A 16,042-nucleotide genomic window follows, 5' to 3' on the forward strand; every position below is an offset into this window, starting at 1 on the left:
CTAAGATGACTGTTTGTCCCTTGTTTTATTTTTTATTATTATCATTATTACTACTTAGAGGACATCAGTTTGCCAGTTTCAAATAATTAGCATGTTTAATTTTGTGTACTGGAAGGAATGAGGTGAAATCAAGAAGCTAAAAACAACAAAGTTTTGAAAATGCTGGTCTTGCACAAGAGATTTAGTTCAAAGAAATTATTTTATGATTATAAACCTTTACCCACAAATCTTATGTGTTCAGTTGATTGAGATGCCAGTGAAATCCTAAAAGATAATCTTATTTACATTTGCCTGAGACAATACTAATTTCCAAATGTTGGTGTGTCTGAGTACACTGTTATTGACAAGCTCATTTATTTCACTGATTCAATTTGAATAATGAAATACAGAGTGATCCATTTGAAGTGTTTCTTTAACTTGGAAATAATGAAAATCCAAAATACTGTTTCTCACAAAAGTATTACACATCAAATAAATTGAAAAAATATTTTCAATACAAACATTTTATTTTTTTCAATAAAAAAAATAAACCTCTAAAGAGTTGGTTTCCCATAATGTATCCACTTGAAAGATGAACAAAATCCTTTTCCCACTTTTTTTTACCTTTTAAGACATGATAGATGCAGCCTTTACAATTTTCCAGGGTTTATTTTCTGTCTCAGACAACTTTGATAAATAAAATACGTTTTAATCATCTCTGGGAAAACCACAGAGCAGTTCACAACTTGTTCATGAAGCGTTCTTAGAGTAATCCTTACTAAAAAAACATTGTTTAGACATTACAAGTCATGTTGTAATGATAGAAAACAAAAACTAACCAAGAAGTAACTAACGAACGAAGTGAATTACAACTGAAAACAAAAGTAAGTTTGGAAAGTACTGGACTGGGAAAGACAATGAACTTGGATTTTCTGATTGACAGTGCTGTCAGCATTGCTCCACTAACAAACCTTTTCAGCCCATAAATATGTTTTTCTTCTGCCTGTTGAAGACATTCCTTGCAACAGACAGACAGACAGACAGACAGACAGACAGACAGACAGACAGACAGACAGACAGACAGAATGGGTTGCTCTAAGGTGTTCCATGAGTAATGGACACTGTTATTACTCATGTAACCTGCACTGTTACTGTACTGTTATTGCACATTACTCATGTTCAATAACAGAAACAGATGTGCACTAAATCCAGCTATGACATTTCCTTTCCTCTAAGTATTCCATAGTGAACTGTTAGTGCTGTTATGACAAAGTTGATAGTGACTGGTAATGACTAGGTTTGCATAAATCAGGAAAATGGAACAAGTTCACTTCAAATCTGGTACATTTAAAAGAAGTTGCAGTAATCTGGTTGCATGAGAGTCCACACTCCTAGATCATTTTACTTCCAATTTAACATGTGGTCTAATGACCACATGTTAAATCTAAGACACAGAACCAGATTCCTGGTTCTGTGTCTTGTGGTCACAAAACACAACCTTCTGTATTCTCCACAGGTCTAGATTAAGAAATGAGTTGGAAACTGAATCTGTTAATTCCAAAGAAAATGTCCTTGCCAGGCTAAAATCGAATACAATTTGGTTCTGGAAGACTGACACCAAGCTTAAACGTCCGGGCCACAAATACAAAAGGTAGGTTTGGCAAAAATAAAATGTAGCCTGGTAGAATGAGGGAACCAGACACAAAGTTATAAATAGGGGTTTATTTCTTGAACACTCCAATAAAGTGTTAAATGAATTTGGAGTTTTACAGAATGGTGAATTTTTGTTAAACAAAAATCTTACAGTGACAGCTACTTGGATAGGAAAATCAAATAAATCGCTCGCAAGGTTATGTTTAAAATCCTGTACTACAAGTTTAAAATTGAGAATATAAACAACTGAAGCAGGCACGCTTCTCTAAAAAAGAAAAATAAATAAAATCACAGACTTCTTATAATATGGTCAATTCAGTGTCATAAAACATCTTAAAATACTCATTAAACTCTGCTTAAAACTCAAAATTGTCCATTCACGCTAAATGTCATTACGGTAAGGTCAGATAAACATACATTCAGTAAAATAACAACAGATTATTGTTTAACTATAACCAAATATCACTTAACAGAAACTCACAATGTTAAAACAGAACAAGCCCCACAGTTCTTTATGAAAATCTGCAAACGTCACACCCATTATAATTTCCTATTGGGTGTAATATAATCCCATACGCTTCTCGGAAATACACCAACAGGTCACTTTGTAATAAAAATAAAGTTCTAGATACATTTACCTTCTTCTTTAGGACAGTAGAAAACCGTTAGGCACGTTAGCATATCGTAACAAACAGCACAAAGCTACTTCTTCCGGTCTAACGGTTTTCATCCCTTTCTCGAACGGCAAAGCTCAGGGCTCATCTTCACACAGCTCCCTCTGGTGGTCATCATGAAGCCATGCTTTTTCAAAGAGAAAAGACAATATTACACGTCAGTTTACGTAATAGCCAAAACAGTCTAAAACAATATTCAACAGGATAAAACTGTTTGGGTGTGGACAAGGAACCTCCTCACGAACTGATAAAAATAGTTTTTGTTGTTTTAAATCAAAACTTTGTGGTTTTATTATTATTATTTCTATATTTTTCATTTTACAAGTTCATTTTGCTCACCAGTCGCATATATGCATAGGTTACATTATAGGAGGTAAAAGTTTTTCATTTGTACATAACAAAAGTCAGATTTTACGGAGCCGTCTAAGGGTAATGGGGAGCATTTTCTTTTTCTTTTGCGTTATCATATGGCACCATGCCATATAATCCTATAAACATCGTACTCAACAGGCCCCCTTTGTCCAGCTCTCATCAGACGTGTTAAAGGCTTGGATCCCTGAAGTCCCCCTGACGCTCCGCCCCTGCACCAACCTGATTCGTGCAAAACACTGATTGAAAATCGATTTATTTACTTCATGTTTATGTCTGTTAAGGCTAAAATGGGACCCCACTGAAATCAGCCCTTTAAAGCATTCAGACTACGAACACAACAGACACAATCAAAACCGTCAGATGACTTATTACCCACGATAATAAACTCAGAACTAATCCAAATAGTTTGGATGTATTTTTATTGATTTTTTTCTACTTACGGAAAGTTTCTGTTTATATCGTAGGTCACGTGGTACCTAAAGAAAAATATATAAAATCTCAAATATTTCCCAAGGAGATGTAAATATACATGGAACAAACTTCACATAACCTTGTATTAAGGCAGAAAGTGTGGCGGCTTACAGTATTTAATTATGCCGCATAATTGATCTATAGATTATTGCGAAGGGACGCAAAAGAAAAAAATAATCCCCATGTCTCCTGAAGGGCTTGGTAAGATTTTGACCGAGGTATGTGAAACCTCTAAGAGTTTTTGTATATTGTTCTGTCAATCTCGCGTAGTCCTCCACTCTTACCACGCCGTGACATTACAGCTTCTAGAGCAGCACCCATGTTCTAAATAAACATGTTTTCACTCTTTCTAACCTATGGGGCATGGGAAAAATTTACCCCTATTTTAATCTGACAGGTAGCGTTTGTCGAAATATCGCCTTTAACAAAAGCAGTATAAAGAGGTTTAACTGACTATATATGTGACATAAATAACACTAGACACCTATGCTCTTGAGTATAACGGCAAATGTGTGATCTTTCGGGAACAATTTACTCTTGGACTGTTTGCCTTCAGGCCGTACTCCGGGAAAAACTTCCTTTAAATCTATTTCCGGAAAATCATTATAGCCTTCCTACAAGAAAGAAAATGGAATCCTGAGCTCGTACTCTACTAAACCAGTCTTTTTTCTCAATATATTCTTTAAATAGGAATCTCCTCGTCCATCTATATTGACCACAACATAACCAACAAGGTAGCGTGACATTAATTTGTTACTAAAGCAACGCCTTCCGCCTGGATAACTTGGGTTCTTTCTTACTTAGCTTGTTTGCTTGATGTATGGACGTCACTGGTTGACGTCGTTTGCTAAGTTAGCTCGCGTTGATGCTACAACGGGCTTCATATATTTTTAATGACAACATAAGGAGCCTCCAGCAAAAGGATAAAAGAAATTATACATGTAACTATTCTTCCGTCTTCAAGAATATAGCTATTAATAAATAAGTTGCCAAAATGGAAAAGTTAACTACCGTTCACTATGCCGTTTGTAGCGTCTGTGGTTATCCACTAGGCTACCCCGAGCGCTAACTAGCTTAAAGGCTATATAACCGGGTCGTTTTTATCGTTTTTTTTTATCATATTCTGAACCGATATCACTAGTAGTATCTGGTTCAGACTTTGAATATTGGATTATTTGGGCAACTTTGAAAACCGTCGTCTCTGCATTTCGTTACGAAAGTACTGCATTAGCTATCTTACACAAAGCTAATCGGTAGCTAGGAAACGCAAGTCATAAGATGCCATTTTGTTTTTATCTCGACTTTGACCAACATACTGGATTTCGACTCTGACTTTAAGAGGCATATTCTAAAGATGATTTAATGTATTTGTAACCACTAAGTAGATTTAAGATGCCCTGATTTCTAGATTAAAGAGTACATGGTTTGCCATTAAAATCCAAGAGACTTCTTCGCCTTATGACCGGTGTGTTGTTAGGGTGGCTTGTCAGTATGCTTTGTGAACTATGCTAACACAAGTTATAACTACGTATTTAGAAGATATGTTTTGTAATTTCACAATTTGAGTTTTGCAGAGCTTTGTCCGTTCTCTTGTGAGGCTGAATGTATAAAATAAGGTGTTTTTGTTTAGATCTGTTTTACATTGGTAAAACCTCCAGAAGCCTTTTATGTCAAAAACATTTTTCAAAAAGTATCAAAAGACTTTTCAAATATTAGCAAAACAATACTGTAAGATTTTCAGGACAGCGATTTTAAAATCCATATTTTAGTGGTAAGTTGTGTCTCAATTTCTAACATAAATAAAATATTATAAATTGTAACTGTCATCACAAAAAATAGCTTTGTTTCTTGTAGACCTGTACAAAATATTGAAGTGCAATTGTCACAAAATTAATATGTGCAGTACTGCAATCTCAAGGAGGTGCTTAGTAGTGTTTAGTTGACAAATAATATATTTGGCTAGTTGGATCAACTCTTAAGTTCCCTTGACACCCAAAGCTGACAGAGTTTTCTGCCAAGCTGCTTAAGGTCATGGAAAATTTTAGGACAATCATAATGATAAAAACCAAATTGAGGCAGTAGAAAAATCATACCTGCTTTCATCATTGTTATATTAGATAAGATTCCAATTGTATATTTTCCTAATTTAACATAGACCAAATTTTTAAAACAAAAAAACTTAAGACATTGTTAAAAAATATTGAGCAGGTATGATTTAGGAAAGGTAGTAACCTTTCCTAAATTAATAGTTTGAATAAATATTAGTTTATATTTACATTGGAATAAAAATTAGTTTATATTTATTACAACTAATATTGAACACCTGAAGCTTGTTGCAAATGATGAATAATCAAAAATTCCACTGTAGACATATCAAAAACTCTTCAGCAATTATTAGAAAGGGTTTGGTTGGAATTCTGTTAATAGATAATGGTGATAAAAATATTTTTGTAAATGATTCAGTAGTATGTAAATAATTTCCAACATGCAGGTTTTCTTCAAACCTAAACAAAACAGTTTTTTTTGTTTTGTTGTTGTTTTGTTTTAGTTCAACCCTTTTCATGCATTGCCTTAACTTTTGGGAGATGCCTGTGTAGTTACTAATCAGAAACAAACTTTGTGGTTGAATAAAAATGACTTTAAATCTCATAGCTTCTGAGGGTATGATTAATTTTGGCCTTCATTGCAGCTATTCAGAAACATAAACAAATGTTTTTTTTTTAATCCGACAATCTTTACCATATAGTTTTGTTATATCAACAGTTGGACATAGTGTCCAGGTCATTTTATCAATAAAGGTAAATAATTGAGATTGCAAATTGGATTCTTGGTTTGTTTACTTTGCTAGCGATTACCTAAAGACTTTATCATAAAATAACTTTTTTTGAGGAGACAAGACAGTCAATTCTTTGAATGAAATACAAATGACTGCTTCATACTCACTGACATTAATTACCTCAAATCTCTAAGAATGTAATGTTCTCGTTTCTTGCAGTTACTGGATCTTGCTCAAAGTTGCAGAGTATCCTGTTCATTTTTCTACCCTTCAGAGTCAATGGAAGGGTCTGACGGCATAGAGCAAGGTGGCGGTGACCAGCCAGAGTCGCAGCGCCGAAGGCAGTTGGATCGTCTAGACCGGGAAGAAGCCTTTTATCAATTTGTCAACAATCTCAGTGATGAGGACTATCGTCTTATGAGAGACAACAACCTCTTGGGCAATCCAGGTGATGAAATATAAATTTGAATTATTTTCTCCTGGTAAAAGAAATTTTGGCCAGATACACTTAAAAAGAGAAAGATGAAACCACAAACAACTAATTCAAAAAAGACTTTCGCCAAAGATTATGTTTTTGCCTCTGAATTAGTTTAGGTCAGAACTTTAAACCTGTGATTATCAAACCATCTAAAGTGGTATATTTTTTTTAACACAATCAAAACAGTGATTGTGTTAAAAAAACTCTAATCTTTGTGATTTTTACAAAACTTCAGAATGAAGACCACAGAACTCAAACTGTACTAGACTTACTACAGGAAAATCCAGTCCAGTTTTGAGAAGTCTTAAGAATGCTAGATTTTTGAAATGGAGCTGAAATAATCTGACCTAGAAGCCAAAACAGGGTGAAATAGACTTTCAGACTGCACTGCTGAATAAGAATCCAACTTCAATATTGCGCTCATTTATGATTTGTGGACATAAATATGGTAAAATGACAATCTGCTTTCAAAAATCCAGAATGTTATAAAAACAGGTAAAAAAAATTGGTTTCTGGAAAAGTTTGAAATTAGAAACACTTGTGGGATTCCTTTTGATGTCTTGTATCTGTCTCCAATTTTAGAAGAGATATTTATCCATGTTGACAATTTAGATATAAGGGATCTGTTTGTATATTCAGGATCTTTTGCAATGACGTTAATAGAAATCAGTGTTTATTTAAAATAGCAGCAAATGGTAGGATCAGTAACTGCCTGCAAACCGCTAGTCTGGGTTAAGTATAGTTACATTGAGTCTTTTTTTTTCTTTTCTCTTTTTTACTTAACTGTAATCCATATTATAAAAAGCTGGCGTTCAGTTTGAACTCACGATACCAACTGTGCTCCCGTGGATTGTTGTCACATCAGCATCTTTAAACAAACGTTGGTATCTGGAACTCGAGCAACACCAAATCCTAAATATCATGAAGACACAGTTTACAAAATCAAAGCATTGTTATTGAGACATTCTAAAGGACAAATAGTAGACAATGTAGTATCACGTTGATATGATTTTCTTTTTAGTATAGTTTGTCATCTGTTTTCATATCATGTATTCAATTTTTTCCAACTTTGGCTAGTTTTCGCTTTTTTCACTATACTTGTGTTTGCTCAAAATGCAACCGCCCGTCGACAGTCGAGGATGTGCAGTCCATTTCTGTCCCTGGACAGTGGGTGGGGAAATATAAGTTTGCAGCGTCCTTTAGTGGAGGACCAAAGAGGGGGAATTAAATGGACAGTGGCATACCTGGTAAGTCTGGAGGTTTTATAGTATTGTTCTGTTGCTGCATCCGACCAAATAGCATTCAACTTGAGTTCGAAGGAACAGGTTTTTAGATTGTTTATGCTTTGACTTACTAAGACCATTTTCTCTATGTAGCTGTATTTTAGCGTATCTCAGTCTTAGTCTTTCTTTGTTGGAATTCCACGTTTTGTTTTTATTATAAAACTTAAGGTTTTTTTTCCCCAGCAGTTTGCTAGAGAAGAGAAAGTGGCTAATGCCTTCAAAGTAGTACTTAATAAAATATTTGCTAATATCTTTTCCAGGGGAGGTAACTGAGGATGAGCTGTTCAATAGACTTCAACAAATCAAAGATGGTCCAGAGCAGCCGCAGAATAACAACCCAAGCACAGAAAATACAGAGGATCCCGTTGGTATGTTTACAGGCTCTTTCAGATTTTGAGTGCATGATTTGCCACTGAATTTCGATGTAATTTGCCTTTGGCTTTTGTTCCCAAATAGAAACTCCAGAGAACTCTGAAGATTCCCAAGGTGGGGATAGCTTGCTAGACTGGCTCAACACAGTGAGACGAACTGGCAACACAACTAGAACTGGACACCGTGGAAACCAGTCGTGGCGAGCTGTGAGCCAGACCAATCCAAACAGTGGTGACTTTCGCTTTAGCTTGGAGATCAGTGTGAACCGCAATCTGGCCGAACAGCAAGCCGCTGCTGAGGGAGAACAGGGGCCTTCAGAGCAGCCCCCAGCAGGCCAAGAGGAAGAAGAGGTTGCAGATCCTGAACCACAGGTTCCTATGGAAGCAGAGGTTGTGGAAGAACCAGTTGTTGAAGAGTTAGCTGTCATTGTTGAGCCAGAACCTGAAGAAACACCTGAAGAAGAGGTTGCCTCACAAGAAGCTGTTGAGGAACCTCCCAGTCCACCCCCAGCTCCACCTCCACCTCCAGCTCCAGTTGTAGCAGAAGCTTCACCGGAGCAACCCTTACCTTGTTCTTCTCCACGAAGGGGACAAAGAAGACCTCGCAGCCGTAGCCCAGAACCACGCAGGACCAGAGCCCGCTTAGCCAGAAGCCGCTCACCTCTCCGTTTGGATCAGCTAGATGGCCTACCCAGTCCACGACACACCTACAGCTCTCAGAACCCCAGTTCTTCCACCGACACACCTCCAGCGCCTCAAGTGGAGGGCAGTTCTCGGACTCGACAACATATACTCTCCAGGCAAAGCCCAGCAGACGACAATGTTCATCCACCCAGTGTCGAAGCAGAATCAGTCCCAGAGGCCCAGAATGTCAGACCTCAGGAAGGAGAACCCAACGGGAATGAAGGAGGCTTGGCGGAGCGCCGTCCCCCAACTATAATGCTCGACCTTCAGGTGCGTCGTGTGCGTCCAGGTGAATATCGGCAAAGAGACAGCATCGCCAGCCGTACCCGGTCACGCTCGCAGAACTCCAACAACACTTTTCTCTATGAGAGTGAGCGAGGGGGTTTTCGCAGGACCTTCTCGCGCTCCGAGCGTGCCGGAGTGAGGACCTACGTCAGCACCATTCGGATCCCCATTCGCAGGATCTCCGACGCAGGGTTAGGAGAAGCGACGTCGATGGCACTCCAATCTATGATAAGGCAGATTATGACAGGCTTCGGCGAGCTAGGCTACCTCATGGACTCTGACTCAGATTCTTCAGATTCAAACCGCGGTACCGGGACACCCGCAGATACGGAATCCATCACCAATCCAGATGCTAGTAACGCTGACGGATCTGCTGCTGATGAGCAACCATCGGTTGCTGCTGCTGCTGGAGCCAGAGAGAGGACAGTTGAGACAGAAGTGGATGAGGGTCTTACTACTGGCCCACAGGCTTCTGGTGGAAGGGCTCGACCTCGACCCCCCATTAACCTGGAGGAACCCAGCTCGCTGCCCTTCCTGCGACTTGCTCACTTCTTCCTCCTGAATGACGATGACGATGACCAGCCTCAGGGGCTGACCAAAGAACAGATTGATAACCTTTCCATGCGCAACTTTGGTGAGAGCGACGCCTTGAAAACCTGTAGCGTCTGTATAACGGAGTACGCTGAGGGGAACAAGTTACGCAAGCTTCCCTGCTCTCATGAGTACCACGTGCACTGCATAGACCGCTGGCTCTCTGAGAACTCCACCTGCCCCATCTGTCGCAGGGCTGTCCTGGTTTCAGCCAACCGAGAGAGCGTGATCTAACTCTTAACAGACTCCAACCTTTTCAATATTTCTAACTAATTACACATCCAAGTCATGTAAGATGCTTTGAAGAAATGTCTCCACTATTGAAATTTTTTTTTTTCTCATAATTTGTGAGTTTGATCATTATGTTACAGGTTTCATTTGAGGTGCTCAGTCTCTTGACATGCATTCAGACTCTTAAGTTGACATTTGCTATTGTTGTCCAGAGCTGAGCAAAAGCAATGCATGCTGTTGATCAACCTGTTGTGTCCATGCAGTGATGCACCAAGTTATGTACACAAGCAGACCTATAATCTCATATTAAATCCTTTGATTATAAATGCTGCTGCACACCTGCAGGTAGTTCAAACACTTCAGATATCTTCTTTTGGTATGAATCTTAATTAGCACCTCAAGCACAATTCTTAGTTGCAGCAGTTTGAAAGTATTAGCTGTAAATAGGCTTGTAAAAAAATTATTTTGACTCTTTGTATCAGTGAAATGGTTTAGGACTGTAAATTAGAGGATCTGAGTCATTTCAGTTACACTTAAAGCAGTTTCAGGATGGGGAGAGAATGAGCTTGCATAGCATACATACGGTATGTTCACATGAGTTGGTCTGCAGGTAACGGTGTAACTTGTGCTCCTTTTTGTTCACATGACCAAATCAAGACCCTTCTCTGGAGTTCCATTTGCCAATACTCTGCTAGGTTGTTTAAACAAAAATTTAAAAAAGCAAATGTTGCTCTGGCATAAAGAAAAAACATTTGGCATCCTGCAGTGTTTTTTTAAACAGAAGAAAAAGAAATGGGGATCTGCCTGCATTGGCTTCAAGTCAGTTTAGCCCCTTTTGACAATTTGTACCCACATTTTCTGCCTACATGTTGCCATTTTGTCCTTTACCATTTACATTTCATACCTGTAAACAATTCATTTCCCACACTTGTCCTTAGCAATGCATATCATTTTTTGGTAGATCAAATAAATTATGCAAATTATGGAAATTTCATATTTTTTCATATTTTATGAAAACTTTATTAAACCCAGTTCACAATGTTATAGGTTATCAGCCCAGTTTTAGGCAGTTAAACCTCATAAAATATGATGAATTATGAAACTTGATCAGAGTAAAGCAACTCTTAAGCAACAACCTACTGTTAGATATCATTTATTGGAGTCATAAAACTATATTTCCTTCCAGCAGAGGAAGTAGTTTATGAAAAATTACTTTTTATTGGAAGGTGGGGAGAGAATTAAAAAAAAAGAAATGTCGACAAGATGTTGACTCATCTGGATGCAAATGTGCAAAATGATCAGGAGATGTCATGGTCAGGAAATATAATTTTATAGGTGAGTTCTTATTCCATAACAGGCTTACAATTGAAGTTTAAAGTTGTCCCTCTTCCACTATTCATTTCTCATGTACAGTGATTCATTCCCCTTCTCTCACCAGCAGCTACGGTCTGATAACGTGCTCATCATATTTCTCTCGTACTGGGTTAGTCATATAATCAGAAACTGGCTTTAAACGGAAATGATTTGAACCTTTTCTCAAGCCAGAGTTTGTCTCTAATGGGTAGGTCCATCATATTCTACAAGTTGCTCAATATTTATCAAACAATGCCTTAGACCTTCAAACATTGACAGAAAATGCAAATTTCAATAGAAAGTCAAGAAGTTACCCAACTGCTTTATGAGCAAATCTTCCCAAGTGGTGTGCAATATTTGCAAAATGTACAAGCATAGTAAAACAAACCATGATTTAAATGTGTACTATTGTTAAAAACTGTTTAAATCCTAAATGAAGACTTATAACCCTTTTACAGTATGTGTTGAAGTTGATTTTATTTAGAAGCTATGTAGGTTTTAATAATTAATAAACAGGAACATTGACCAGTAAAGGAGCTGAAGGGCATCACTTATTGCCATCCTGTTTCTTGTTTCACTGTTTGATGTCTTAGCCACGATTATTACCTCCCCTCTGCGGGACACAAATATTTGAATGCAAGATGTTGAACAGCATTAACGTGTAAAAAAAAAAAAAAAAAAACATGAACTGTGTGTTTCCTTTAAAGGGGCCGAGCTTCGGTTTGGCCTTGTTCTGTGACCTACCCAGTGCAGGATGTTAACTGGGTGTTTTGATGAAACTAACCGCTGAATTAAACGAGTTGATATGCTATAAAACAATACATCAGAGGTATGAGTTCTGTGCTCTGCTTGTGGTGATGTTTTTATGACGGTGCATGTATGTGTTTAAGTCATTCATTTCTAATTCATTTATAATGCGATACTGCTGCAATGTTTCCATTTTATCTTTAGGATGTTTTTCTTTGGTGCAAAAGATGTACCAGCAATATGCCAAAGGGATGCCGCTGTGTTTTATAAAACATTTCTGTCACACTTTTTGAGGTCATTACAATTTAGATTTCTCACCCGAGTTGAAGTACGTTTAATTTACCTGACAGAGTTCTTACTTCTTTATAACATACTGTGTTCTTTTAGCATCTTTCAGGCATGGGTAAGTATGAAAATTTTTTGTACTTCTTATTCTGTTGTATAAACAATTAATCTAAATTTCTAAGAAATAAAATTAACACTATAATGATTTAATCTTTGACTTGCCACACACCAAATAGATTTTTTTTTTTTTTTTTTTTTTGTTGAGAAAGCAACTTGATTCACAAAGGAAAAATGCTGACTTTACTCACTTATTAAAATTGCATTTCTCTTTAGGATCTAAATCAGATAACTCGGTGGTTTAAAACATAGTCTGGTTTATGTGTCAAACTGCTGAAACTCAAGTTTTTTTGTTTTAGGAACCTAATACAGAATTAAAATATAAAAAAAGGCGTACTAACATTGTTGAAATGAACTTGTTTAGTGTGTAATAAATCAAGATTTTACTTGCATATTGTTTGCCCCACATTTTTCCCGTTAGCAGATTTAGATTTAAAATCTTGATTCAAACAAAATGTGTTTTGTTTGAACACATAGGAAATAAGACAGCTATATTGCAAAAGATAAAACCATGTAAAGGCAGCATACATTTTACATTAGTAGTTTTTAGTCGAGTCTTAAAAAATTGCAGGTTGGAGATTTTCACAATCTTCTCAGTCATAAATCCTTATTGTCGGTACAGTAGTCAAGCTTTGTTTTTACTGACCAGCTGGATCCACTGGTATTTTGATTATCCATTTCTGGTTTTGAGCTGCACATCTTTTATTAAGGTCCAGACTCTGACTTGGTGGTTCCAATGCTTAATATGACTTCCAGTCAAAAAGAACCCAAACTAACATTTTAACACTTCACTTTATGAAGAAGAGCTGATCTAACTAGAAAATAGAACAGTTGTCTTGGATTTTCAATATACCTTTATTTCCGAACCATAGTTTTTTCTTTCACTGAACTTTCCGTCAATACACGTGGATACAGCATTCTGCATTAGCTTCCTTTTCGTTCCTCATCTTCCTAGTGAGACTGTGTCAATGGCATTTTCTGGACAAGTCAGCAGACGTGCTCATGATTTTGTACATCCTGAAAACCCGAGTTTGAGGTTTAATGTAGTTGTAAGCATTCAGATGAATACTGAACACCGAAATCGATTCTGTTTTTGAAGCGAGCTATCCTAACAACAACGTGGACTCCAATGAAATGGTTACACGGTTCGTTGTTTTTGTAGAGCGGTCTGGTCTGGCCCGTTTCGTGGGATTGGTCCACATGAAGGAAGTGTTTCGGTCGTCAAGTGAACGTTTCTCGGCACACCAGGCGGGACCTGTGAACCCGCCAGTCAGGATGGCGCTCCGGGCAGCTAGTAAGCGCTTACTGCATGTCCAGAGGACGTGTTTTAAGGTAAGGCTGCTTTGTAGCATTCGCCGTTGCTCATACCCAGCTTTGCTGTGAAACGGACCAAGCGTTTGATCTGCGTGTTTACTTCCGGGTCCTTTCCACGAAGTTCTTTCGGAAAAGAGTAAAAGAAAAGGACTTCTATAAGCTAACAAAGGACAGCTCAAGTACATAATTATCTTAGAGGATGAATAGACGCAAAATCGCGGCTAAAGTACACCAATATGGTTTCCCATTTGAAGTCAAATGTGTGTAGCAAAGAGTCACCACTAGGTGGTGCTGTTGAGTCAAATGTAAGCTGTAAGGCCTTTTGTTTGACATTCAAGGTCCAACCCATCAATCAGCATGTGCTGAAAATCCAAAGAAATCGTTTCTCTCTGCCCTTGTAGATCAACGCCCTTCAAACTCACCTGGGTGTCAGATTCAAGGCAACCTGTCCTGTTGAAGTGAGCCATCTGGATCATTTGGTGTTGACGGTAAAAAGTGTGCCGGACACAATCAACTTTTACACAAAAGTTCTTGGAATGGAGGTTGTCACTTTTAAGGTATGCGCTAATTCATTAAACATATTACATTACTTTCAAAAATAATTATTATTGCAAAACTATCCATGCCTCTTGGAGCTTTTGGTCTTTTTTCCGCAGCCACAAACTTTGATTTTATTCAGAAAAATATCTGGAAAGTGATAGCCTTGTATGGGAGGCTCTGACATGTTAATATATTTGGAATATGTAATAAATAAATAAATAAACTTTGCAGAAAATTGACACTGTACTTGTACCACCCTTATCAAAAAGAACTATACCTCAAGTACATGCCATTGTCTTTGAAGCAAAAATTTTTACTGTAGGATAAATAGTTGAGAAGTTTTTTTTATTGAAAAAAAAACAAAAAAAGCCACTATATGGAAGTCTTTGATTCTGGATCAGCTGATACCGCCTCTCTCTCCTAAGTTGTGTTTTTCCGTATCTCCTTTTTTAATTTTTCCAGGGGAACCGTAAAGCTCTGGGTTTTGGGAAACAAAAATTTAACCTTCACCAGTTGGGCAAAGAGTTTGAACCAAAAGCTAAACATCCAACTTCAGGCTCTGCAGACCTGTGTCTCATCACCAAAACCCCTCTGACTGCAGTAGCTGCTCATCTGAAGGTACTCTCAACACACAGATAGCTTTTAATATTAGTGTTTACAACTGATAAGAAGAATAAATCAGGCGTTAATGCTCAGTGCCATTTTCTGTCTTTGGCAGGTTTGTGGTGTTGAAATTGAAGAGGGACCAGTGCAGAGGAGCGGAGCTGTGGGACCCATAACCTCCCTTTACTTCAGAGATCCAGACCACAATCTCATCGAAGTGTCAAACTACAGCCAGTCAGAACCAGGCAGCTCCTCTTGAACCTTCCAGTGAGCATGTAAAAATGCACTGTCAGCACACGACGGGGTCTATAACCATGAAAGGTTTAAACCAAAATGAGACTGGTAATAAAATAGATAGTTTATAAGTTAGAGAGGGTGGATAACACCAGCTGCTGCAAAATCTAGAGAAACTCATCCATTCGTTTATCTTCAGTTGCATTGATTACTGCAACGGTGTCTTCACAGGTCTGCCCATAAAAATTCACCCAGACCGCTGCTGCTGATCCAGAACGCTGCTGCTCGTGTTCTCACTAAAACTAGGAAGATAGAGCACATCACCCCAGTTCTAAAGTCCTTACACTGGTTCAGTGTAGCTCAGAGGATAGGCTTTAAAATACTGTTGTTAGTTTATAAATTGATGAACGGCTTAGCACCATAATGCATCAGAGATCTCCTGTTGTTGTATCAACCTTCCAGATCACTCAGGTCTTTTGGTTCTGGTCTGCATAGAAGCTTCTCCAGAACCAAACACGGAGAAGCTTTTACGCACCAGAAATCTGGAACAAACCTGTAAAACAGCCAAAACACTAAGTTCCTTTAAATCTAGACTCAAAACCCACCTGTTTTTGAAACATTATAAATGAAACAATCAACATGTTGGTGTGTAACGATGGCACTTGACAAAATGTAATGCTTCAATTGTTGTCTGTGTGTTCTCTGACTTTGTATTTTTGTGTTTTTATGATGTAAAACACTTTGAACTGCCTTGTTGCTGAAATGTGCTATGCAAATAAACTTTATTGATTGATTATAGTTCGACTTTTCTAATTTTATTGTTAGTTTCAGTGAACAGTGTTTACAGGAACATTATAGAAAAAAATCACATTTTTCTATTTGTGTTCCTTTTAATAAAATGTTAAATAAAAATCATAAGTAGGAATATAAAATAAAAGATAAGGGGGGCCTTTAGTGTTATGTATTCAATACATCAAGAGACATGAGTCTCTTGATGTATT

At 37.6% G+C, this 16,042-nt stretch overlaps 2 protein-coding genes across 6 annotated transcripts; both read left to right on the forward strand.

Annotated features, from left to right (window-relative positions):
• Positions 1 to 3,759: 3,759 nt before the first annotated feature.
• On the forward strand, positions 3,760 to 12,022 carry rlim (ring finger protein, LIM domain interacting). 4 transcript variants are annotated; one of them, XM_055034293.1, is made up of 4 exons: positions 3,760 to 3,883; positions 6,145 to 6,373; positions 7,947 to 8,054; positions 8,143 to 12,022. In XM_055034293.1, exons 2-4 carry the CDS (start codon positions 6,205 to 6,207, stop codon positions 9,849 to 9,851), a joined length of 1,986 nt encoding a protein of 661 aa, XP_054890268.1. In that variant the 5' UTR covers positions 3,760 to 3,883; positions 6,145 to 6,204; the 3' UTR covers positions 9,852 to 12,022. The 4 variants fall into 4 exon arrangements, with proteins under 4 accessions (XP_054890268.1, XP_054890271.1, XP_054890269.1 ...); XM_055034296.1 differs by having other exon boundaries at positions 6,200 to 6,373; XM_055034294.1 differs by lacking the exon at positions 3,760 to 3,883 and adding an exon at positions 3,964 to 4,090.
• Positions 12,023 to 13,303: 1,281 nt separating this feature from the next.
• On the forward strand, positions 13,304 to 15,839 carry glod5 (glyoxalase domain containing 5). 2 transcript variants are annotated; one of them, XM_055034297.1, is made up of 5 exons: positions 13,304 to 13,682; positions 14,066 to 14,221; positions 14,667 to 14,822; positions 14,923 to 15,074; positions 15,273 to 15,839. In XM_055034297.1, exons 1-4 carry the CDS (start codon positions 13,485 to 13,487, stop codon positions 15,064 to 15,066), a joined length of 654 nt encoding a protein of 217 aa, XP_054890272.1. In that variant the 5' UTR covers positions 13,304 to 13,484; the 3' UTR covers positions 15,067 to 15,074; positions 15,273 to 15,839. The 2 variants fall into 2 exon arrangements, 1 of the variants encoding a protein (XP_054890272.1); XR_008606256.1 differs by having other exon boundaries at positions 13,307 to 13,682; positions 14,923 to 15,149.
• Positions 15,840 to 16,042: the final 203 nt, after the last annotated feature.

The sequence above is a fragment of the Poeciliopsis prolifica genome, unplaced genomic scaffold (genome assembly GCF_027474105.1).
Source record: "Poeciliopsis prolifica strain line A6 unplaced genomic scaffold, Auburn_PproV2 SCAFFOLD009, whole genome shotgun sequence".
Lineage (NCBI taxonomy): Eukaryota > Metazoa > Chordata > Actinopteri > Cyprinodontiformes > Poeciliidae > Poeciliopsis > Poeciliopsis prolifica.

Excerpts from the sequence above, each read along its gene's own strand:
- rlim (XM_055034293.1), top strand. The coding sequence starts at position 6,205 with ATGGAAGGGTCTGACGGCATAGAGCAAGGTGGCGGTGACCAGCCAGAG. Across the intron at positions 6,374-7,946 it reads CAACCTCTTGGGCAATCCAG|GGGAGGTAACTGAGGATGAG; the intron begins GTGATGAAATAT and ends TATCTTTTCCAG. Across the intron at positions 8,055-8,142 it reads AAATACAGAGGATCCCGTTG|AAACTCCAGAGAACTCTGAA; the intron begins GTATGTTTACAG and ends GTTCCCAAATAG.
- glod5 (XM_055034297.1), top strand. The coding sequence starts at position 13,485 with ATGGTTACACGGTTCGTTGTTTTTGTAGAGCGGTCTGGTCTGGCCCGT. Across the intron at positions 13,683-14,065 it reads TCCAGAGGACGTGTTTTAAG|ATCAACGCCCTTCAAACTCA; the intron begins GTAAGGCTGCTT and ends CTGCCCTTGTAG. Across the intron at positions 14,823-14,922 it reads CAGTAGCTGCTCATCTGAAG|GTTTGTGGTGTTGAAATTGA; the intron begins GTACTCTCAACA and ends TGTCTTTGGCAG.